The following is a 26147-nucleotide window of genomic DNA, read 5'->3' as shown; positions in this document are numbered from 1 at the left end:
AATGTTTGACTATATTGTGGAATCTGTAGATTGATTAATAAACAAATAACCCAGGGAACACATTGATCTATGCTGACCGTTTACATGAGTGGTGAGTGATTATATGATACAATAACAGCCTGCCCCAATTTTGCATGGGCAGCACTAAGGACGATTGTTCTGGCATAACATTAATTTTGTTTACAGGCCACTGTGTACAGTTCTGATCAAAATTCAGAGAACAGCGTTAGGTAACTGAATGTCATCATTTTTTACATATATATTCAATGATTTAAGCAGTACATACCAGCAAATTTATCATGAGGCACAAATGTTATCTGTTCCTGCCCTCTTGAAATGATAAATGCTAGAATTGGCCTGAAATCCTTAGGGGACTCTCGAAAAACCTAAGCTGATCACGTGGGAATCTGAATCTCTGTTCATCTGCGTATGATTCAAGTACGTTAACTATAGTACGATAGCATTCAGCACCTGTTGTTGTAGGCGCTTCCTAGAGAGATAATATTATAAACTTCACCATGGTTGGACTACATATCAAGGCATCCATGAAACTCTATATTTTGTGACTGCATTTGTTATGTGTGTGTGTTGAAAGTGGAATTCCCTATGGTATCACAGCAATAATGGCACTCATAATATGAGTCTATGCTACTTTAGTCTACATTTGTGCATAATCTAAACTGAGTAGTAAACAACTGTGATCATAACAATAGAAAACTTTTATCAATATGCACAAGGTTCTTTTTATATGCTACCCGTTCTCACATTTCCCTTCACACCACTTCAATATTAACTCTGTACCACCAAATCTGTTCTTATCAGCATAATATTTGATACACCCTGAACCACACGGATGACTGAAAGCAGTTCTGCCATTCATCACAAGGTGGCAATGGTAGGTGACTAATTCATCAAAGTTCAGCCAATTTGTATGAATTACACTCCTGGAAATGGAAAAAAGAACACATTGACACCGGTGTGTCAGACCCACCATACTTGCTCCGGACACTGCGAGAGGGCTGTACAAGCAATGATCACACGCACGGCACAGCGGACACAGCAGGAACCGTGGTGTTGGCCGTCGAATGGCGCTAGCTGCGCAGCATTTGTGCACCGCCGCCGTCAGTGTCAGCCAGTTTGCCGTGGCATACGGAGCTCCATCGCAGTCTTTAACACTGGTAGCATGCCGTGACAGCGTGGACGTGAACCGTATGTGCAGTTGACGGACTTTGAGCGAGGGCGTATAGTGGGCATGCGGGAGGCCGGGTGGACGTACCGCCGAATTGCTCAACACGTGGGGCGTGAGGTCTCCACAGTACATCGATGTTGTCGCCAGTGGTCGGCGGAAGGTGCACGTGCCCGTCGACCTGGGACCGGACCGCAGCGACGCACGGATGCACGCCAAGACCGTAGGATCCTACGCAGTGCCGTAGGGGACCGCACCGCCACTTCCCAGCAAATTAGGGACACTGTTGCTCCTGGGGTATCGGCGAGGACCATTCGCAACCGTCTCCATGAAGCTGGGCTACGGTCCCGCACACCGTTAGGTCGTCTTCCGCTCACGCCCCAACATCGTGCAGCCCGCCTCCAGTGGTGTTGCGACAGGCGTGAATGGAGGGACGAATGGAGACGTGTCGTCTTCAGCGATGAGAGTCGCTTCTGCCTTGGTGCCAATGATGGTCGTATGCGTGTTTGGCGCCGTGCAGGTGAGCGCCACAATCAGGACTGCATACGACCGAGGCACACAGGGCCAACACCCGGCATCATGGTGTGGGGAGCGATCTCCTACACTGGCCGTACACCACTGGTGATCGTCGAGGGGACACTGAATAGCGCACGGTACATCCAAACCGTCATCGAACCCATCGTTCTACCATTCCTAGACCGGCAAGGGAACTTGCTGTTCCAACAGGACAATGCACGTCCGCATGTATCCCGTGCCACCCAACGTGCTCTAGAAGGTGTAAGTCAACTACCCTGGCCAGCAAGATCTCCGGATCTGTCCCCCATTGAGCATGTTTGGGACTGGATGAAGCGTCGTCTCACGCGGTCTGCACGTCCAGCACGAACGCTGGTCCAACTGAGGCGCCAGGTGGAAATGGCATGGCAAGCCGTTCCACAGGACTACATCCAGCATCTCTACGATCGTCTCCATGGGAGAATAGCAGCCTGCATTGCTGCGAAAGGTGGATATACACTGTACTAGTGCCGACATTGTGCATGCTCTGTTGCCTGTGTCTATGTGCCTGTGGTTCTGTCAGTGTGATCATGTGATGTATCTGACCCCAGGAATGTGTCAATAAAGTTTCCCCTTCCTGGGACAATGAATTCACGGTGTTCTTATTTCAATTTCCAGGAGTGTATTTAAAATGTGTACACACAAATCTTCATTGAGATTCCATCTATCTATTAGTAAAACTGTTTCAAAATCCCACAGTAGTTCCTGAGATTAGCCTGAACATACAGACAGAAACCAAAGAGGGGGACTTTGGTCGTGTAGGTAGGAGATTTATTACTTTTCCCCCCAAAACCACTGTTTTAATGAAGCTACATCTAGCTTTACAAAGAACTGTAGTTACTTTGTTATTTTTACGCTAAATATAAGATTAGGCACAAAATACCAGTCAATAACTTTTGGTACAATTTTGTTTGGTAGCAAAAGTTTTGATTGCCTCATTATGATACATCCATTATGATACATAATTTTTGCCTGGCCAATTTATGAGTGAATTTCAGTTACACACAAAAACAACACAAGTAGACCCAATATAGGAGTGTATGGTACACCAGCAGCTTCTAAACAAAGACAGAAATTAATGAAACTACTAATGACAACTCGCTGTTTCCTGCTGTTTGAATATAAATTATATCATTTAATAACTGTTCTGTCAGTATTATGGAGTTAAAATTTTTCCAAGATAATGTTATGAATCGCTCTATGAGTTGTCTTCATGTAGATAATAAGATGTCTTAGTTCATAGGAGTTTGTCTTTAGACAGCAACCAGTAGACCCCCAATTCTTTAAAGAATAGAACTCACCTGTATAAAACAGCTTCAAGTGTCTGATTACTTTACAAATGATTTAATGTGTTAAATACTTGATGTTAAGTGTGTAAATGAGAAAAAGGTTACAAAAGGTTTGAAATGATACACATAGTACTCTTGTTATAAAACAATGGATGAATATAGGTTAGGTAAATTTCGCTCCATTTTAAGTAAAAGCAAGTTTTTCACACATCTCAGTGATTATGATGTTATATATTCTGAACTATGTGTCGTACAATGATATAATTTGGAAGGTACATTGAGTAATATATGTAGTCACTGTCTGCAAAATGTGTGATGAATAGCCTCTGTCAAGTAATTTATTAAAACGTCATGCCTGATGTTAAAGTTTTACTGTGGGCGATTTTAAGCAGAACCTAGTTTTTCACACACCTAAATGTCGGTGATGTCATATCTCTTAAACTTTGTGGCACACAATGATTTGATTTTGCAGGTACATTCGCTAAGTGCTGTCATTCTCAAATGCTAGATGAATAAAGTCCAGGTATTTGCATGCCATCAGCTATGCTGCCTCAAGACAAATACAGTTTTTCACTACAATACTTGCCTCGTGTTAAACTTTTAATATCATAGCTCTTAGTGAGTAGACAGCGACAATATTTTAAATTTTTGAATTCCGTCAATAATTACGTGAAATATTGAAAATTAAATTCTTGTTGCCCCTGGAATCCGTTAGACAGGCAACATGCAACTGGCATTCAGTTCCTGGATAGTCACTTAGTAATATAGATCTCAGTGGAGTGTTCTTATGGAATATAAATTGTGAAGTATTCAAGAACATTTGTCCATCTTCGCAATAATAATGTTCGTCAGTTACATTTTTCAGAACTTTCGAAGAATATTTTAATAACTAAAGTGGTAATCAATTATTAACATCTCATTTAATATATTTATGAATGTTTGCACCTAGCTCTACTGCCGTTCGCATATTTATAACTTTAAATCTGAACAATAACACAGCATCGGAGTTGCCCCCGATATTAGCTTTCCTTATGTTAACGAGAATTTAATCCTACATCGTTTGGGAAAAAGAAAGGTTGTCGTCACATTTACTGTGCCAAACGGGTGATAAACCATTAGACGAATGCTGAGTTTTCACTAAACTTGAAGAAAAATGAAAATGTCGTTGCATTGAAGCTGCTGATTTATGTTGCAATAAAAAGTAAGCTTAAATTTTACTCCGTAATTCTTACATATAAAACATAAAATACATTGAGGACAATACAATTATCGGAACCAACAAACGCAAAAAACATACTATCATAAAAAGGTACTGTGACAGCAATTTCAGCTGTGGGCCAAAAAATATATCTATGAAACCAGTGTTGCCAGATTTAATCGTTGTTTCATTAATTGTAGGTGGAAGGGGCACGGAATGGAATTTTGTGGTGATTGTTTGGGAAGAGAAGAGTGGGGATTTCTTTGATATACGACTAAATTTAGCAACACAAATTAAAATCTTAAAAATTTCTATTCCGTCGTAACGATTTGAGACAAAGTATGGACACGGCATCGGGTAACAGTCGATTTAAAATGAGCGAAGGTGATTGGATATGCAGTGATCCTCAGTAAGTAAAACAACACTGAGGTAGTGTGTTAACTATTCCCTCTGCCTTTTGTCATCGTTAATATTCATGGTTCATTTGTTGGTATTTCAAACTATTTACCGCCATCGATTTAGAAGCAAAACTCTCGTCATTTAATTTTGACGCGGGTAAAACATGTCCCTCCCTCCCCCCCCCCCCCCCCCCCCTCTCAATCCTGTTTATTCTATAGTGATTGTTTACCTCGGCACCGATCAGTGCCTGGATTAAATTCCAAATCGCAGCGCAGGATAAACTAATCTAGGAAATACCCGATAATCGTCATTTGGTGTTGCATTGCGTGACCTTCGAAGAGAAATCGCAGAGATCTGTTCATCCATCCGTAAAAGACACACCAATGGACAGTAGTTTCCGCCAATTAGTGTTTACCCTATACAGATCCATTCACAACTCGAGGGTCTGAGATTTAGCCTAATGTTCTTTCTTTGAAATGTGTGTAAGCTTATTCTTTGCAGTACTATACTTTATCGTGGATCTTAAATGAGAATACTCATACTGAAATTTAAGTTTCATCACATACGAATATTTGTGAGCGTACAAACGTTGAAATCGTATTAAATACGTATTTCCAATGGTACTCAAATCTCTACAACGTCTACTCTGTTGTGAGCTGGAGACCGGTATTGTGTAGATTCATTAGTTAAATTCCGATTTTAGTCAAACGTTGTGTTGTTTTATATTTGGGTTGTTTCAGTAACTACACTGTGCTGTAACGGAATTTTCAGATGCAAAACACTTGATCTATTTATTATATCGTCAAACGAAATGTAAGAAATGTTCTAAATACGAACATCTGTATTTTAAGATGATTAAGTCGGACTAGTTGGAATAGTATAATTCTTAAAGTATGCTGTACAGAATAATACGGCTTCCTCATACACGGATCAAACTTCTCTTTTGTCTTTGTCTTTAGAAACATACGTAACTAAAAAATTTATGCTCTACACACACTTAACTATGTATGTATGTGCAAAAGTAACTGATGACGTCTGTAGTGGATAACTAACTGCAGCAAACATAAATACTGGTGAACCACGGTGTTTTCCTCCTATTTCTGCATTTGACAGAGTGGAATTAGTTTATGTATCATCGTCCAGATTTAGCTTTTCTAAGTAGTCCTGAATTACCACCACCGAATACTATGATGGTTGTTTTAAATGATATGGTTGCTTACTCCTGTCATTTTTTTCCTCACTCAGTGATCATGAATTTTCGCAACTGATATTACTGTCAAAAATTTCTCTCTAATTCCCTGGAGGCGACTGTAGCAGGCTATAGCCGAAGATGATGATCTGCTTGCCCACGGAGGATCCATCCGCAGCTTGTGGTCTAGTGGCTAGCGCTGCTACCTCTGGATCACGGGCTCCCGGGTTCTATTCCCAGCCAGGTTAGGGATCTTCTCTGCCTGGGGACTGGGTGTTTGTGTTGTCCACATCATTTCATCATCATCATCCTCATTTGTGGCAGTGGCTAGATGGGATTGTGTAAAACTTGGACTTTGAAAAATTGGGATGTTGTAAGGGCGCTGATGACCGTGAAGTTGAGTGCCCCACAAGCCCATAATTATCATGAGTAAGGATCCACCTGGATAATACTCAGAACACTTTATCCATTGCCCTGTAGAGTGTATAAGTAGTTTTCCACAAAAGCAAGGGCTAACACATACTAACTTGATTTCTTGTGACATTGATTTTTTTTTACATAAAAATTCTCATATATCCTGTTCATTTTAGTTGATATGTAACCATACTAGTGGTGCAGCACTGGATTGTTTGTCAGTCTTCAAAATGCACCAATTGTAGTATTAAAATCTGCATTCCAAATTAGTGCAGGCTTATTACTGATAGAAAATTAGTTTTATGGATTCTCAATGAGGTAAGAGCTTATAGTACTGTAGATGTTAACCCAGGGATATGTGCTTCTGTGTTTTAGAACATTTAGTGTCTAGGAAGAGCACGATTTAAATCTCAGTCTAAAGCGCTTGCAGATGATGTCAAGTTAGTGGTAGCAAAATGGCTGTCGAAAGAATCCAATTCCACCCATCTGCTTTGACCCATGACGTAAGGGTGTTGTGTATGACGTCGTCATTGCGGAGTTTGAGTTGGTTGTGTTTGTTGATGTCATCTTGTATCTGTTGGTGATAAGTAATTGTTTTTTTGGGCCTGTTTGTTGTAATGTTCTGTGTATTTATTGTGTATTGGATGTCTTTTAATTTCAGTAGGGATGTTTAACTTTTGAATTTTTGAGGTGTTGTGGTTTTGTTTTTGTTTTTCGAAGTTGTAGGTGTTGGTTTTTTTCGTATCAGTAGTTGTGGTTGACCTATGAAGGTCAAGGGAAATTACCGATTCCATTTTTTGTAGTTTTATATGTAGGTACTGGTGTTTTGGTATCATCAGCAGTGTCTGATTCCAATTTCCGTAGTTTTTGCTGTAGGCATTGGTGTTTTGGTATCGTCAGCTGCGGTTGACCTATATAGGTCAAGGGAAGTGTTCGATTCCTATAGATATTGTAATTATTTTTGTGTTTGCCTTTTTGTGTGCTTTGGGATTACGGTTTTTTTTTTTTACTGTTATATTTAGCTTGTCCCCTCCCAAAAAAAACCCATTTCCCACATTTGTCCTGTTATTTTGATTGTATTTTAGGAGGAAGATGTTATTGTCTTATTTATGTGTATTATTGTGTTTGTTGCTGTGTGTGTGTGTGTAGTGACATCATAGGCGCCATATTGGGACTCTTAGAATAGCCATTTCCGCCATATTGACGACGTCATGCGTCAAAGCGGACAGGTGGAATCGGACACTTCCGTAATCCCAGATGACGGACACTCCTATTAAAGGCATATATAGTATGGCGAGCATAGCATGACTCATAACACTTGTGAATAAACATAGAACACTGAAATATTTAACCTTCACAGTGAAATGAAACAAACAGGCCTACTGAAGGAAGTAGAAGTTTTGAGAAGGTGGGGGGGGGGGGGGGGGGAAGACAGATGGAATATTACTACAGTAAGAATGATGACACCATTCCAAAACAAATAGTAACCAAAAATTGACAACACTATATTCTCAACTTTCAGCAGAACCTAAAAATGCAAAACGAAACCATTGGTATCGTACATTTTGCTTGATATATCTAGCTGAAACTCTGCTCTTGATGGAAGGAATGCACATACAGTTTAAAACCCGGTACTGCAAATTTCGTCTTGACCCATACAGCTCATGTGCAGCCCTTCATACCAAGAACTCTCACAGAACTCCAAAATCTGATATTGCAAATTTCCCTTGACCTCTATGGCAGCTAACACGAAGGCCACAGTACCAAAAGCCAATACATACAACTTGTCAGACCCATTATCCAAACCTTCATCTGCCCTACCCATCTAAAATGGAGTCAACAGTACAACAAGCCAAAACTCATTCGCATAACTAATATCAAAAACATAACCTAACAAACAATGGTAAATCAATGTCGATAAACCACAGTGCAACAAAATTACCAAACTGTAACAAGAAAAACACTTGGGAATCTTGCATCATCCACTATTTTGATATACGTAAAGAACTATTCATACACACCATATCTGCGCGAATTGCAACATGCAATAACATATTCTTAGATTTATCTTTTCTATCTTTACCATCAAAAAAGGAAAACACTATTAAATTGCTGACCATAAGAAACATACAGCACTAATAATACTAAACTTGTGCATGAATCCATCTCCCACAATAGGCAAAATCAAAGTAACTCACTATCAAACTGGTGCAAACTTGTCCAGTGACAGCCTCACACATTCAGTTAATGTCAAATGACACATTAAGGTACCTAAAAACAACTTGGAAACAAAGCACAACACACACGTCATTCACTATTACGTGCTATGCACTGCTCAGTAATTCATTATTTAAGTAATCATGAGTGATTACTCATGCTTGCTTGTACTTTGAGGCAATGCCCAGTCTTTAATAGCATCTATGTTGGTAATACATTTAAGACCTAATAACAATGAAATGAAAGTCTTTTGAGAATGACAGTTATTTCAAATAATCAGTTAAGTTGAAGATTCTATATTCTTAGTCCTAAAATGAATTAGAAAATTCTAGAGTGTTCTTAATTCAAAACAGTTTTAATTCTACCACTTTTACAATCAAAATTGTTTTCACACTCCGGTGAATTGCCATATTTTGTTGTCAGTCAGTCACATGTAATATTTTTGGCTCAGAAACAAGTTAGTTTCGAAGTATGTGATTAAATGTGTGTCTCACATAATACATTGTTCATCTGTTTAAAACTTCAAATGCTTCCATCCCTGTATATATACTCCTTTATGTAATTTTTCATGACCCCTGTAAACTTGTGACCCTGTGGTATTCACATGCCATGGTCTAATTAAAAACACTTGTTGGGTGAGATCTTCCATGCGCCATTGCAGTATTGCTGCTATGACTATCAGCAGTCCATCTCATCGGTTATGGCTTCAGCAAACAGCAAGTATGTAGTCCTGCTCTTGTACACCGACATTAATGATAGTCATACAGACTGCTGGCTACTGAATGTATTAGCTACTATGCATGATTCAAACACTAAGCTACGAGTTCATTGATGGGTTATAGCACATTGGCAACAGTGGGCAATTTGTGTAAGACATTGAGAGCTCTTATTGGAAGAAATCAGTTCCAAGGTGTGAAATTTCAACTAACAAGAAATGTCAGTCTGACTGTAAACACAAGGGAGAAAGCCAGTCGGCACTCAAATTACCTTTCTGTAATTATTATACAGAAAGGAGAGAAAAAAAAAAACGGCACCACTGATATCGCATTACAGTTGCTATGTTGTTTAAGGCATTTGTCACATTTCCTGTCACTGGTCAAAGCTCATGACTCGTATTGAATATTTCTCTTTATCTGGCCTATGCTGTGAATGCTATTTAATGTTCTCTTGCAAGGAATGAGAAGATTCAGTTTACTGGGAGACATTGCTGAAATTGTGAAAAGTGATGTCTGTGTTTTAGTTAGGGTTCATCCAAATTGATAGATGGATACATCAGTGTGGTCTGGCATCTACAAAATGTTATATGAAGCTCCCCGACTTCAGTGACCTATTACACACTTAGCTGTAGTCCACCTGAAGTAGTTTACAGCTATTTATGTACTTTCTTTATCATTGGTACAAGCATTAGAGTCTTACTCTTCTGAATTTCTGTTAAGTGTGTATTATATTCTGTCTGAATTTTTCAGGTGTGGCAATATTAACTTTGCGAGGCGGGACACCTGTAATCGGTGTGATAAGGGTAAGTGTACACACAAATTTGAAAATAGTGTTCTTATGGAGAATTGGTTTTGTGGATTGAAAATCTATCTCTGCATAAGAAACACTACAGTAGTTCACTGTTTTACAGTATTAAGATATTTTTTAATGTAAATTTTGTACAAGACATGTCTGAGCTTGTTGCATCAAAGTTTCGAACACTGAGTGAGTATTAGGTCTGTTCGAGCAGCAGTGAGAATTCATCATGTGTGTGCTCATAAAAATGAGCATCCGAGCTGTACACCTGACAGCACAGAAAGTAGCAGTAGCTGAAATTGGAAATCGTCATCATATTATGCAGGAGACAGTTCCATTACACAGTGTACATCAGGCTTCGGTTTCTGACAAACAATACACTATTTAAGCAGTGGCTAAAAAGCCATACACACACGGTTGGCAACAGTGAGGAAATTAGTTTGAGAATTTTCCTCAAACTGCTAGTTTTCTCCCAAGTGCATAGCAGCCATTTTGTGTCATTTCTTGTGCTCATTTTTTATGACTCATATAGTTTGTGCCTTCGGCGGTGTTTTTTAGTCTTTGTTGATTTTATTTTCTTGTAAGTGTGTAAAGTTCTTCTGCAAAATTCATTTGTTTTAATAGCTTAGAAGAAATGCAATATGAGGGGTGGTCAATGACATTATAGAAGAAGAAGGTACTTTCATTACAAGGGAAAAAGTCTTAAAAACTTATCGTACATTTAAAATATGTAATCAGACAAAATTGACATTGGCAGTATGTTAGGAAATTTTATAGCCTATTTGCCAGTTATTGGAAACTCAAATTTTATCCGTATTGTCGGATTTTTCTTTTTTTGCTTTATCAGTTTCACATTCCATTTCATGTCTAGAATAATATGATGATCCTAGAATATAAAACACTGAATCGAATATTGTATTGAAATTCAAGGGAAACATTTGAATGGCCCCACCTTATCAATATGACATCAAATTTTGCAGACATATTGACAAAATCTGCACCTAGTATGACAGAGTACTAAATCTCAAAGCTTTAACTCCTTGCTCTAGTTGCACATCAAAGAATGTTGTCTAACTGAATGAGAGGATGCGACCTCCCTTGACCTCAAACTCATAGCATTGGTGGCAATGACGTCATTAGTGGAACCACACACACCTAATTTTCCTCAAGCATCACATGCCAATTCACCCTCTCCCCCTTTCAGAATGAAATATATCACCAGACTAACAACCAGTGGTTGAAAGAGCCACAGACTGCAAGTAATAGAAAGAAATAATCATCTTCCATCCCAGAAGTCGTGACAGGAAAGTGCTCACAGAAGCAGAAGTCTCGCAGTGACAGGAAGGAAAAAATTGAAAATCAAACTAAATTTGGCAGTACCAGCCAATCCAGCTCAATCGTCCCTGATGTTGACCTATGAAAACTGAAGAAGAAATGCATCCTCAGATTGTACACAAGCCACTATTAACATAACTTGTACTACCTTCCCCTTCACTGCATTCACAAAACCAAATCTGATGTACCATCAAGAGACTCTCCAGCTGGCCGAATTCTGTTAACAGATGGCTACTTACCCTGCTGTCTGTATGACAGTACACGAGATATGGTATTCAGAAATCACATTCCCAAGTGATGATGACTACAACATCTATTGTTATATTCACACTAACAGCAAGACGACATCTGGAAGTCCCTACATACTGATACAGTCGGACACCATCAGTGAGCAAGTGCCACTAACCTATGGATTGTAAGCTGTGGCAGTGCAAGTCCATTTGTCCATTAAAGGGAACAGTATCTAATATCTACTTCTCCCAGATAGAAACATACCATATCACAAGCTGGCAGACCTAGTAGAACTAATGTCTCCGCCTTTCTTGCCACTGGGGGACTGAAATACCCACAACAATGTGTTGGCAACAAAAACCACATCCAGTAAGGGTCAGTCAACAGAGCTATTAATTTCTGAGCCAGAGTTGAGCTGACAGAATTCACACTTCATCACACATGTTGATCGTATTTCACCATAGATATTACAATCTGTAGCCTGAACAGCTCCCCCAATCTGGTGGGACATCCATTGCCACACTGACCATTTTCTTATCAGTGTGTGTCCATTAGCAAGTACCTTCCACAAGAACTTGCAGAGATATTTACATTAGTATAAAAACTTGTACAAATTCGCTTGTGCAAGTTGCTTGGGCAAAAATTGATCCTGTAAAGGAAAGGATACTGAGGCATACATATTTAAGATTACAGGAAACACTTGATTAATTTATTGCCCATACAGAGCCTGCAAATTGTGAACTTTTTTTTTACATATTGCGTTATCTGTTGTATCAAAATAATTCTGCTACAATATTTTATAGTGCAGCATACCTTTAACCCTATTCTTCAAATCTATATGCACATCCCACAGCTGGCTGCTTTGGCTGAGCAGTTCTAGGCACTTCAGTCGAGAACTGCACTGCTGCTACGGTCGCAGGTTCGAATCCTGCCTCGGGCATGGATGTGTGTGGTGTCCTTAGGTTAGTTAGGTTTAAGTAGTTCTCAGTCTAGGGGACTGATGACCTCAGATGTTAAGTCCCATAGTACTTAGCCATTTACATCCCACAATATAGGAAAGCACTCAACTTTCCTGATAAAAAGTTGGGTTCTTTCACTGGTCTGCACGTATTTCTCGCTTCTTGACACCACACTGCTGTTAAACACAAGATGCAAGAAACTGTTTCCATGAACCTGCAGAAACTGCTAATGGAAGTTGATGAAACTTGCAAAAGTACACTTTCTGGGGATGTTTCCACATAAAAGGACTAGTAGAAATAGCTTCTACAACTGACTTCAAGAAGTCAACTTGCTGTTGGACACACGTCTTTATCTTCCCAGACTATTGATCAGCAGAATTTGACCGTGCTAATCATTTAGAAAAGCCAACTGGCAAGCTTACACCTCGAAAGCAATATCTGAAACCAGTCAACAGAAGGAAATCGAAAGAGTGATAAAGGATGCTATTGACAAAATTATACTGTACATGCTGTGGAAGCAAGAATCCTCTATTCATTGTGCCCTCCCACCACTCGAGAAACCTGTGCCCCGGTGGGCAAAAAGAAATACCTGCAGCTATTGGAGAGCATTCCTTCTGTGGAACATTTAATTGCGTTTAAGGTACATTGAGTAAGGGTACAATTTTTAATAAACAAGAATAATCTGGAGTGCTGGGAACACTATGTATGATCAATGAGAGCCCATTCCCCGTGCACAGAAATATACTGATTCCTCAATCATTGCAGACTGGGTATCTGCCCCAGGTGGGAATTTCAGGGGTTCTAAATTCATATTCTTGAAGGAAAAAAAAGTACTTGTTTCACAAATGCACTGCTGATGACCTGCTGTATTCAGTGCACATTGGTCTATTGATTATTCATATGATTTTGTAATGCATTCTTGTTGGTTTTTGAACACATTCTAAGTTGTTTTCTGAATGCGTTATAAGTTGATTTTTGAATGCATGCATAGTGTATGTGATGTTTCTGCCAGGGGAATAGCCATCTCATCTACAAATAAAAAGCTTTCCTGCAGACAAAGAGGAGATAGGGCTATACGAGCTGAGCCGAATAAACCCGAATGAGTGAATGTCAATACTGTTTGCTTATGTGGTTGACTGGGTGTGCGAAAGATCAGCATTGTTATAATTATTAACAAAATCCATAGATTCCATCTAGCAGAGTGAAAATAAATGATTAACAGGAATGACAAGTAAGAAAGATTACATAATATCTTCTTGGTGTATCCAAGAAAATGAAATTTTGACAAATTTTTGCCAGAGCGCTGCACTATTAAAGACCAGTTGTACAGTCCTCGGCTAGCAGTTGCTTGATTCTATTGTCTGTAGTAAACCTAATAGGCATTTGATATTGGCACTTCGTGACTTATATTATGTCATGTTATTTGTGTAAACAAAGTACATAAAAATGACCATTTTTGCAATAAAAGTCTCGCTTATTTTGCTTGCTGCAATATTAGAAAAACCTATTTAATTTTATCTAGCAGAGAGCGACAAAATAGACATAATCAGATTGAGATTGTAATAATTGAATCCTTAAAGGATCTTGCTGAGGCCAGGATTTCTGTGGCAGAATAATCTATAGAATTTCCTGTGGAGATACAGGGCTACGAAAGGCGAGTGTGGCATTAATGTTCAATGCATCTTTCACATACTCTGTGTGTTCTCTGAACAATGTAGACTTTGCCGTGCTGTGAAGATATTCTGTAGTTTCCAGCCCTCCGCAATCCCATATCATCTTTCACTGAGCTGAGAAGAGAACAAGTCTTTGTAGGCGGCCAGAAGATTGCTTTATGTTTCCTTAGGATTCACCTAATTTTGATGAAGTATTGATGACATATGGAAGGAACACCGTGGATTTGAACCACTCCTCGTCTTGCTCTCATCGGTGGTCACATTTCTTGCTCTTCAGAGCTGTGCTGATCCAATGTGGAGGACATCCATTATTTGTGAACACAGTGTAAGTGTTTCAACTCCTTTGCAAGGCTGTCTCTGTTAGACACACTATGTGCCAGGCGCACCAAAGTTCGAAGGACACCCGTAGCTTGTGATGGATGGTGGCAGCTAGATGCCTACAAATACAGGAGTGTATGTGTGGGCTTACAGTAAATGGAATGTCCCAATGATCAATCAACTTTCTGACTTAGCAAAACATCTAGAAACAAAGCCAGCCAACCTTCTCCACTTCAGTTGTAAATTGGATATTCTCACCTGAAGATGGCAGAATGGCTGTCAACAGAAATATCGTGGCAAGAAATCAACATCATCCAGCTGCAATCCTAAAACTTCAACAAACAGGGGTTTTCATGTTTGATTACAGATTTTTGTACGTAACTTAGTAGCCCATTGACTGTTCTGGGCTGGCAGGTTCAGTCATCAGCAATTAGTTTATATAGGAGAATGGAGTCCTTCAGGATTCAGTTTTCAGTGTTACTGTCTACACCATTGCAATTAATGGTGTAGTGGCCTCCATGATGCCCATAGTTTTACCATTCCTGTATCTGAAGGACTTTGGTCTGCACTATAGTTCCACATCATTGCACACCACAGTGACAGCTTCATGGAGCCATGTGGAAAACACAAAACTGGGCTGTGGATTAGGGTTACCCCTTTTGTCCTATGAAAACTTGCCACATGACCTTTTTGCTGACTTCAGACTGTGCAGTCTCACCCAGAGATTTACTAGGTAACTAGTTACTTCAAGGGATTGAAAATGTTAGATTTTTAGACCTTTTGTTTGACACTAAGTTAACGGTGTTACCTCTCAAATGCTAGCTAAATGCAGATTCTATGATGAAATTTAATAGCATCAGATTTCTTAGCAACATCTTATCTGCAATTTGACACAGCATTTATTACACGTGCACAAGCGTACACTCGTGTGTGTGTGTGTGTGTGTGTGTGTGTGTGTGTGTGTGTGTGTGTGTGTGTGTGTGTGTGTGTCTCCTGATGGAAATGAGTATCGAGGTAAGAAACCAGCAACTCGTAACAGATTATACTTGCAGACTGTGAACCACTCATGTTACTCCACTCTTGTTTCACAACCAACAGTTCAGACTGTTTACAAACCAGCCTAGAACAATTGCGATATGATTGGAATGTACTATGTGCCATTCAGCACTCCATGAGTACCCTAAATATGGAACCTCTGCAGGTCCAGGGGTAAGAATAGGCCTGAGGTATTCCTGCCTGTTGTAAGAGGTGTCTAAAAGGAGTCTCTCATGTTTCGGCCTTTATGTAATGGTGCCCTGTAGGGTTTGACCTCTATTCTTCAAAATTTTCCGAAGAGCGAGCCCAGCGCCTTACATGGTGCATTGTGTCCATCATGCCTTGAGATCTGTAGCTCGCTTTTTCGTTGTCGCATTGAAGTCCCGCTCATTCTCCATCTCTTGGATGAGGACACCTTCCTGGTTGCATTTTCCAACATACACTATGCCAGTGTCGCTTTCTGTGACGATGATGACCATGGGCTTGTTTGCACCTGATAACCAGCACGTTGCGGTGGGGCCACCATGTACCATGTTGGCTGTAGCCCCCTGACAACACAGGGATCGCTCTGCAGATGCCTGTGCCATTAACTCCCCACATATGCCAAGGAATAAATGCCTGTCACCCTGGGGCATTGGGACTCCCGGCAGTGGCCATCCTGCCAGGTGGACTTTGCTGCAGCTGGGTGGCGCCCGTGGGGAGGCCCCCTGAAGGATAATTTGGAAAATATTTCGAGTAGATTTCTCCACCATGTTATAGTTGTGGGTGGAGATTTTAATTTGCCGGGTGGCAGGGACAAAGAATCCAGTGAAATTTTCTTAAACTACCTTGAGCAGTTAAACAGAGAACCGACTCGTGTCGATAACATATTAGACCTTCTGGTGACTAACAGACCATAACTATTTGAAACAGTTAACGCAGAACAGGGAATCAGCGATCATAAAGCGGTTACTGCATCGATGATTTCAGCCCTAAATAGAAATATTAAAAAAGGTAGGAAGATTTCAGACTACCTGATGGCTCAACACAAAAGATTTGTCTTAAGTACAGGTAGTGTTGAGGATCAGTGGACAAAGTTCAAAACCATCGTACAAAATGTGTTAGATGAGTATGTGCCAAGCAAGATCGTAAGAGATGGAAAAGAGCCACTGTGGTACAACAACCGCATTAGAAAGCTGCTGCGGAAGCAAAGGGAACTTCACAGCAAACATAAACATAGCAAAAGCCTTGCAGACAAACAAAAATTACGCGAAGCTAAAGGTAGTGTGAGGAGGGCCATGCGAGAGGCGTTCAATGAATTCGAAAGTAAAGTTCTATATACTGACTTGGCAGAAAATCCTAAGAAATTTTGGTCTTATTTCAAAGCGGTAGGTGGATCAAAACAAAATGTCCAGACACTCTGTGACCAAAATGGTACTGAAACAGAGGATGACAAACTAAAGGCCGAAGTACCAAATGTCTTTTTCCAAAACTGTTTCACAGAGGAAGACTGCATTGTAGTTCCTTCTCTAGATTATCGCACAGATGTCAAAATGGTAGATATCGAAATAGATAACAGAGGGATAGAAAAACAATTAAAATCGCTCAAAAGAGGAAAGGCCGCTGGACCTGATGGGATACCAGTTTGATTTTACACAGAGTACGTGAAGGAACTTGCCACCCCCCCCCCCCCCCCCCACTTCTTGCAGCGGTGTACTGTAGGTCTCTAGAAGAGCGTAGTGTTCCAAAGGTTTGGAAAAGGGCACAGGTCATCCCCGTTTTCAAGAAGGGACGTCAAGCAGATGTGTAGAACTATAGACCTATATCTCTAACGTCTATCAGTTGTAGAATTTTGGAACATGTATTATGTTTGAGTATAATGACTTTTCTGGAGACTAGAAATCTACTCTGTAGGAATCAGCATGGGCTTCAAAAAAGACGATTGTGTGAAAGCCAGCTCGCGCTGTTCGTCCATGAGACTCAGAGGGCCATAGACATGGGTTCCCAGGTAGATGCCATGTTTATTGATTTCCGCAAGGCGTTCGATACAGTTCCCCAGTCGTTTAATGAACAAAGTAACAGCATATGGACTATCAGACCAATTGTGTGATTGGATTGAAGAGTTTCTAGATAACAGAACGCAGCATGTCATTCTCAATGGAGAGAAGTCTTCCGAAGTAAGAGTGATTTCAGATGTGCTGTAGGGGAGTGTCATAGGACCGTTGCTATTCACAATGTACGTAAATGACCTTGTGGATGACATCGCAAGTTCACTGAGGCTTTTTGCGGATGATGCTGTGGTATATCGAGAGGTTGTAACAATGGAAAATAGTACTGAAATGCAGGAGGATCTGCAGCGAATTGATGCATGGTGCAGGGAATGGCAATTGAATCTCAGTGTAGACAAGTGTAATGTGCTGTGAATACATAGAAAGAAAGATCCCTTATCATTTAGCTACAATATAGCAGGTCGGCAACTGGAAGCAGTTAATTCCATAAATTATCTGGGAGTAGGCATTAGGAGTGATTTAAAATGGAATGATCATATAAAGTTGATCATCGGTAAAGCAGATGGCAGACTGAGATTCATTGGAAGAATCCTAAGGAAATGCAATCCGAAAACAAAGGAAGTAGGTTACAGTACGCTTGTTCGCCCACTGCTTGAATACTGCTCAGCTGTGTGGGATCCTTATCAGATAGGGTTGATAGAAGAGATAGAGAAGATCCAACGGAGAGCAGCGTGCTTCGTTACAGGATCATTTAGTAATTGCGAAAGCATTATGGAGATGATAGATAAATTCCAGTGGAATACTCTGTAGGAGAGACGCTCAGTAGCTCTGTACGGGTTTTTGTTGAAGTTTCGAGAACATACCTTCACCGAGGAGTCAAGCAGTATATTGCTCCCTCCCACGTATATCTTGCGAAGATACCATGAGGATAGAATCAGAGAGATTAGAGCCCACACAGAGGCATACCGACAATCCTTCTTTCCACGAACAATACGAGACTGGAATAGAAGGGAGAACCGGTAGAGGTACTGAAGGTACCCTCCGCCACACACCGTCAGGTGGCTTGCAGAGTATGGATGTAGATGTAGACCCTCAGACACAATGAATATAGACTGCTCAGGCAATAAGTCGGTGGCAGCAGATGGCCCTGAGGCGTAGTCTGCCTCATTGAATGTTCCATGCCTTCGCCGTCTCAAGATGTCATCCTCCAGTGGAATTGCAGCGGTTTTTTCCACCTCCTGGCTGAGCTGTGGCAACTGTTAAGCCTTACACCTGCTTTCTGCATTGCCCTCCAAGAAACGTGGTTCCTGGCAATGTGGACCGCTGCCCTCCATGGCTATTAGGGATATTACAGGAACTCCAGCAACTATAATCGAGTGTCAAGTGAAGTTTGCGTTTATGTCCTAAACTCAGTCTGTAGTGCAATTGTGGCCCTTCAAACCCCTCTTGAAGCTGTGGCTGTCAGAATAAGGACGACACAGGAAATAACTGTCTGCAATTTATATCTTCCTCCAGGTGGTGCAGTACCCCTGAAGGTATTAGCTGCACTGATTGACCAACTCCCTAAACCTTTCCTATTTTCGGGAGATTTTAACGCCCATAACCCCTTGTAGGGTGGCACCGTGGTTACTGGCCGAGGCAGAGATGTCGAAACTTTACTGTCTCAGTTCGACCTCTGCCTCTTAAATACTGGGGCCGCCACACATTTCAGTGTGGCTCCTAGTAGCTACTTGGCCATTGATTTATCCATTTGCAGCCCAGGACTTCTCCCGTCTATCCCCTGGAGAGGACGTGACAACCTGTGTGGTAGTGACCATTTCCCCATCTTCCTGTCACTGCCTCGGCTTCAGGCCCACAGATGCTTGCCCAGATGGGCTCTCAACAAGGCATACTGGGAAACTTTCACCTCTGCGGTCACTGTTGATTGTTCCACACGTGGTAGCATCGATGTGATCGTTGAGCAGGTGACTGCAACAATCGTAAATGTGGTCCCTCGCTCTTTGGGGTGCCCCCAGCGAAGGCGGTCCCTTGTTGGTCGCCGGAAGTCACTGAGGCAATTAAGGAGCATCGGTGAGCTCTACAGCAGTGTAAGCGGCACCCTTCCCTGGAGCACCTCATAGCCTTTAAACAGCTCCGTACCCGCGTTCACCAACTTATCAAACGACGGAAGCAGGAATGCTGGGAGAGATATGTCTCGACGATTGGTTGCCATACGTCACCTTCCCAAGTCTGGATGAAGATCTGACGTCGTCTTGGGCACCAGACCTCAACAGGTGTCCTTGGCATTAATATCAATGGCGTGTTGTCTACCGATGCAAACGTGACTACTGAGCACTATGCTTGAGCCTCTTCATTGGGGAACTACCCCCCAGCCTTTCGCACCCTCAAGCAGAGGATGGAGAGGAAAGTCCTCTCGTTCGGGCCACAGTGAACCCTATAATGGCCCATTTACAGAGTGGGAGCTCCTCATTGCCCTTTCACATTGCCCCAACACAGCTCCTGGGCCAGATCGGATCCATGGTCAGATGATTAAACATCTCTCATCTGACTACAAGCGACATCTCCTCATCATCTTCAACCAGATCTTGTGTGAAGGCATCTTTCCATCACAATGGCGGCACAGCACCATCATTCCGGTGCTTAAACCCAGTAAAAACCCACTTGATGTGGATAGCTATTGGCCCATAAGCCTCGCCAACGTTTTTTGTGAGCTGTTGGAACGTATGGTGTGTCGGCATTTGGGTTGGGTGCTGGAGTCATGTGGCGTACTGGCTCCATGTCAGGGTGGTTTCTGACAGGATCGCTTTACCACTGATAATCTAGTGTCCCTCAAGTCTGCCATCCGAACAGCCTTTTCCAGACGCCAACACCTGGTTGTTGTCTTTTTTTACTTACGAAAAGTGTATGACAGCACCTGGCGACATCATATCCTTTATACAAGTGGGGTCCCCAAGGCCCACTCCCGATTTTTTTATCCAGAATTTCCTGTCGCTTCATACTTTTCATGTCAAAGTTGGTGCCTCCCATATTTTGCTACATACCCAGGAGAATTGGGTCCCGCAGGGGTCTGTATGGAGTGTGTCTCTATTTTTAGTGGGCATTAATGGTCTAGCAGCTGCTGTAGGGCCGCTTCACCATCTCTGTATGCAGACAACTTCTGCATTTCGTACTGCTTCACCAGTACTGGTGTTGCTGAGTGGCACCTACAGGGAGCCATCCACAAGGCGCAGTCATGGGCTCTAGCCCACGGTTTCCAGTTTTCGGCTGCAAAGTTGTGTGTTAGGCACTTCTGTCGGCGTTGTACCGTTCATCCGGAACCAGAACTTTGCCTTAATGACAGTGCACTCACTGTAGTGAAGACATATCGATTCTTAGGACTGGTTTTTGACACCCAATTGACTTGGCTTCCTCATCTCTGTCAGCTTAAGCGGAAGTGCTGGCAGCACCTCAATGCCCTCTGCTGCCTGAGCAACACCAACTGGGGTGCAGATAGCTCTACGCTGCTGCAGCTCTACAGAGCCCTTGTTCAATCCCGCCTTGACTATGGGTGTCTGGTTTATGGTTCAGTGGCACCCTCAGCCCCAGTGCACCACTGTGGCGTTCGCCTAGCAGCAGGAGCTTTTAGGATGAGTCCGGTGATGTGTACTGGTGGAGGTCGGAGTCCCTCCATTGCAGGTCAGGCATGCGCAATTGCTCTCCAGATATGTTGTACACATTCATAGTTCTCCTGCGCATCTGAATTACAATCTCCTTTTCCCGTCCATGGTGATTCATCTCCCGCATCGGCGGCCCACGTCAGAGCTTACAATTGCAGTTCGTGTGCGATCCCTTCTCTCCAAACTGGAGTCCTTGCCTTTACCACCTATACTTGAGGTTCATTCATGAACACTTCCATGGTATACACCTAGCCCACGGCTTCGCCTGGACCTTTCACATGACCCTAAGCACTCAGTTAACCCTGCGATTCTCCCCTGGCACTTCCTCTCGGTGACATGTACAAGGGCCATGAAGTGGTTTACACCAATGGATCGATGGCTGATGGTCACACTGACTTTGCCGATGTTCATGGAGGACATATAGAACACCTCTCCTTGCCAGATGGTTGCAGTGTTTTCATTGCAGAGCTGGCAGCCATATCTCGTGCTCTTGAGCCCGTCCACTTATGCCCAGGTGAGTCATTTCTCCTGTGTACTAACTCCTTGAGCAGCTTACAAGCTATCGACCAGTGCTACCCTCGCCATCCTGTGGTGGTGTCCATTCAGGAGTCCATCTATGCTGTGGAACGGTCCCATCGTTCATTGGTGTTTGTCTGCACTCCATGTCACATCGGAATTCCAGGCAACGAACTTGCCGACGGGCTCGCTAAACAGGCTATGCGGAAACCGCTTCTGGAGATGGGCATTTCTGAACCTCACCTGTGTTCTGAGTTACACTGTAGGGTTTTTTGGCATTGGGAGATGGAATGGCATAACAGTATACACAACAAACTGCGTGTTGTTAAGGAGACTATGAATGTGAGGAAGTCTTTCATGTGGGCCTCTCGCAGGGAATCAGTTGTCCTCTGCTGGCTCCGCATTGGCCATGCCTGAGTGACCCACAGTTACCTCTTGTGCCATGAAGACCCGCTTGAGTGTCGGTGTGGCGCCCGGTTGACAGTGGCCCATATTCTGGTGCACTGCCCCACTTGACAGCCCTGCGACAAAATCTTGGGTTACCCTACTTGTTGCTGCTAATTTTATCTGACAAAGCCTCATCGGCTGATTAAGTTTTATTCATGAGAGTGTGTTTTATCATTTGATCTAAGTTTTAGCGGATGTCCTTTGTCCCTCTGTGTCCTCCACCGTAGTGCTTCTAGGGTGGACGTGTTAATGTGTTGCAGAGTGGCTGGTTTCTCCTTTTTTTATTCTCATGGTCAGCCAGCCATGGTAATCTGCTTTGTTGTTTTAATCTCTTCGTCCCGTTTCTTACGTTTCTGTTGTTTTTCTTGTCCTCTTTTGTCCATTTATATGTTTGTTGCCCTTCATCGTTCTTGTGATTTTTCCTTTCATTGCATTTTGAGTTGCCAGTCGTTTGTTTTATTTTCACACTTGTGGCATTCTTTTATTCGGAATAAGGGACTGACGAACTCATAATTTGGTCCCTTTGCCCCTCTTTTAATCCAACCAACCAATCAACCAGCCAACCTAAATATGGATTCGCCCACACAGACGGATCCAGAATTCGTGACTAGGTTAGTTATTTTTGTGTACACAGCCCAGGAGAGGTTCACAAGCAGTGTTCTCAGAGTGCATGCTTTATGTATATATGACAGGGTTGGTAGCCATATGTCTAACCTTGCATTAAATAAGATCTCCCTCAGCCAAGACCTTTGTGATTTGTAGTGATGCCCACAAAAAATAAATGCTAGTGCTATCTCTGAAACGTTTTGTTCTCTTAACATACAAGACATTTTATTTGAACCTACAGTGCGGGAACCAGCATGACATTCATTTGGACACCAAACCAACTGGGCATACTGGGAAATCACAACTGAAGCACCAGATTTTGAATATGTAGTATAAGGAATTATGGGCTGCTACAACCTCAATAAAGGCATGTGATACTTCTTACCAAGCCTCTCTGAAGGAAACAGTTGTACCGTTCTGGTCATGAATGGGCCACACCATATTGAACTGAGAGTTCATCTTAAGGCTTCTGGACTCTGGTGGGCATGGGTTCCCAAGCTATTGCAGCTGTTCTTCCTTTCATTTGCTGTAATCTTATTCTGACTGTAGCAGCCAGTCCATGAGGAGGTCGTGAGGTACCTATAGAGTGGTAGCCGTCTGACTGTGCAGGGAATGCACTATTGATGCCAGGCTGTTACTTCCTTGTGGATGCAAGAAGTAGGTGCCTGTCCGGGTCCTCTGGGCCATGGTCATCAAGCCAAGTGACCCTTGTTCTGGCAGAGTGGTGCCCAAGGGGAGAGCCATCATTTGGGGTAGTCAGCATCATGGCAGATGTCTGTCAATGTGAAAGGCCTAAGCTATCACCTGGTGCCTGTGTGGCTCTGGTTCTCTCTTTAGGCAGACCAGAAGTCTTCAGTGCAGGTCATTATGACCATAGGAACTTTACCTCATTGACCATGCTATGGGAAGAAATTGAAACAAAGTGGCTTGCAGAAACTTACTCTCCAATTGCTGGTTTGCACTTGTGCATATGAAGGGTCCTTCCTCTCTATTAAGCCCGTGTTCTTTGAACATATTTTGAGAAATCACTTCCTTCAGTAAATTATGAAATGGTTCAATCATAATTAAAATGGCGAATCCTACCCAGTGCCAGGCGATACTTCGCAAATAACTGAATGATGTACCCATTACCGTAATGCCCGATAAGAGTCGAAACGTGGTACAATGTATAATTTTTCTACAAGACATACTGATGAAGAACTACATGAGCTATTGGAGAAGCATGGGATCCATTTCATACATTGTGTGTGTCGAGACTCACGGGGCAACAAGGTTGACACTGGAGCTTTCATCTTCAAATTTGAGGGGATTTCTCTTAGCGAGGTGGTCAAAATTTTGTTTAACTGTGAGAGGATGTGTGTGAGCATTCGTGATGACATTTACACATGTTTTTATTATTTTTCTAATGTATATATTATTTTAAATTTAAATTTAATAATAATAATAATAATAATAATAATAATAATAATAAATTTAAATAACCTTTTATGCATTCCGCATGAACTTTCCAATGTAATTTGTAATTAGTGGATTTTGTAACATTTCTGTTAGGCACCCTAACCACAATACAAAACAACTGCTGACAATTGTACAAATATTTTAATTGTAATACTATTAACAGATAGATCTAATTCCATCAATAATGACCCATATATGTCTGTTTCAAAATCTCAGGCTTTAACAGTAGTTACATTATTTCATAAAAATGTAATTAAGGGAGTCACTTCTTCGTTAATCCCAAGTTCACAGTGACATGGTAATTTAATTTCTTTATAAAAGATTTAATGTAATCATTTATGACATCATTCTTGCCTCACTACTAGCTTTCTCAAGAGAGCACTTCAAAATGGCACCAATTTAAAACAGCAGGTGAGCAGGCTCTGGAAGCATTTCAGGGATTGAGGGCAGTGTAGGCCTCTGTGCAAGTCTGTGGTGGAGAAGTGGGCATTCATGCCTCCCCTTAAGTTGCATTGCCACACATTCTCAAATAACCTGCTAATATATTTCAATCAAATATTGCCAGTTACATATATACATAAATATATTAAACAGGGGTGCTGAAGACTGCTGCACTGAGTGTGCTAGATCTAATGTCCTGTCCTCATATATTTCATTTGTCTTTTTTTCTTCTCACCAGTGTTATCATTTTGCAAGTCACTGAATCTTTGTATTCAGAATTTTTTTTAATGCAGACTTTTAATCTTATGTTACTAATGGTTTTTTGCTGTTGTTAATCTCATTGCAGAAAAAGTGGAAAGCTTGAAAAAGAAGAAGTTAGGCCATGAAATTGGTAAAGCTGCTGCAGAGAAGAGCCGTGGGCTTTTCAGTGCAGATGATTGGCAGTGTAATAAGTAAGTTATGTTTACAGTCAGTTGTCTTTCCCACTCTGAAAAATGGATTTTGTTAGATCTTTTAAGATTTATGGATTTTAGTACAAAATCATAAACTGAATTCTGTAACATAGTGCAACTGAACAGAGAGAGGGAATTCCGATTTGAAAACGTTGCATATTTCTTCATACTGTGTAATGTGACTTATTCAACAGAGATAAATGAAACACGCAAGCAATAATAATTCAACAAAATTCTTGTATAATTGTGTAATGGTAAAAAGTAATTTCTGGCCACCAGAAATAGTTACTGGAATGATTAATTATTTTACAGCATGGTAGTCACACATACGGAAAAAATTATTGAAAATGTGGCTATGATCATTATACACTAATTAACACAAAACTGGTAGCATAAGCCTAACAGCTTAAAAAATTATAAACTGCTTTGTCTATAATGGCATCTTACCACAAAAATGCTAATGGATAAGATACAAAATAAAATGAACTTAATGTTTTCTACAGTGATACTCCAAAAGCCACTTTATGGTGTGTGGTGGAAGATACTTTTGACACCACTACAATCACTCCTCCCCGCCAGCCCACCAATCCATCACTTTTTACTGTGTTATTTGTATCTGTTGCACAGGAAAAACTGCTACCGGGAAGTCACCATATGACTTTTAATATCTCATGTTTTCTTTTGTCATTTCATGATGTGTATGTGGGAGGAACAATTTTTGCCTAACTCTTGAAATGTAAGTGCAGTCAGAATTTTAACAATAATTCTGAGTGATGCCCAGTGTCTCTCCTGTAGTGTTTGCCATTAGAATTGGACGAGACAGTCAATAACAAACTTGAACATACCAAACAAACCCATGACAAAATACTACACTCTTCTTGAGATCGTCTCTGTTAATCCTACTTTGTAATGGCGTCTGTCAGACAGTGCTGGAGAAAAAGTTGAACAAGGATTTTGGAGGCTATTTCTTTTGTAGGTGTGTTACATTTCCTAAGATTTCTTCAAATGAGTTACAGCCTGGCATCTGGATTTTTAAAACTAGTTTTATGTGGTCATTTCACTTAGTTATTCTGTAC

General features: G+C 41.4%; 1 protein-coding gene across 4 annotated transcripts in view; it reads left to right on the top strand.

Moving 5' to 3' along the window:
- Positions 1–4399: 4399 nt before the first annotated feature.
- LOC124721582 (zinc finger Ran-binding domain-containing protein 2) overlaps positions 4400–26147 on the top strand; it is a 70708-nt gene continuing 48960 nt past the window's right edge. For 3 of the 4 annotated variants that reach the window (XM_047246628.1, XM_047246627.1, XM_047246626.1), the window contains exons 1-3: positions 4400–4634; positions 9911–9963; positions 24966–25071. In XM_047246628.1, coding sequence (XP_047102584.1) covers positions 4567–4634; positions 9911–9963; positions 24966–25071 — 227 coding nt within the window. In that variant the 5' untranslated portion in view covers positions 4400–4566. Of the gene's footprint in view, positions 4635–4945; positions 5103–9910; positions 9964–24965; positions 25072–26147 lie in introns of those variants that run through there. The other variant, XM_047246629.1, reaches the window with a different exon arrangement.

Source organism: Schistocerca piceifrons, chromosome X (assembly GCF_021461385.2).
Source record: "Schistocerca piceifrons isolate TAMUIC-IGC-003096 chromosome X, iqSchPice1.1, whole genome shotgun sequence".
Taxonomy (NCBI): Eukaryota; Metazoa; Arthropoda; class Insecta; order Orthoptera; family Acrididae; genus Schistocerca; species Schistocerca piceifrons.
Note: the sequence above shows the minus strand (reverse complement) of the source record. Positions and strands in the feature narration are given on the sequence as shown.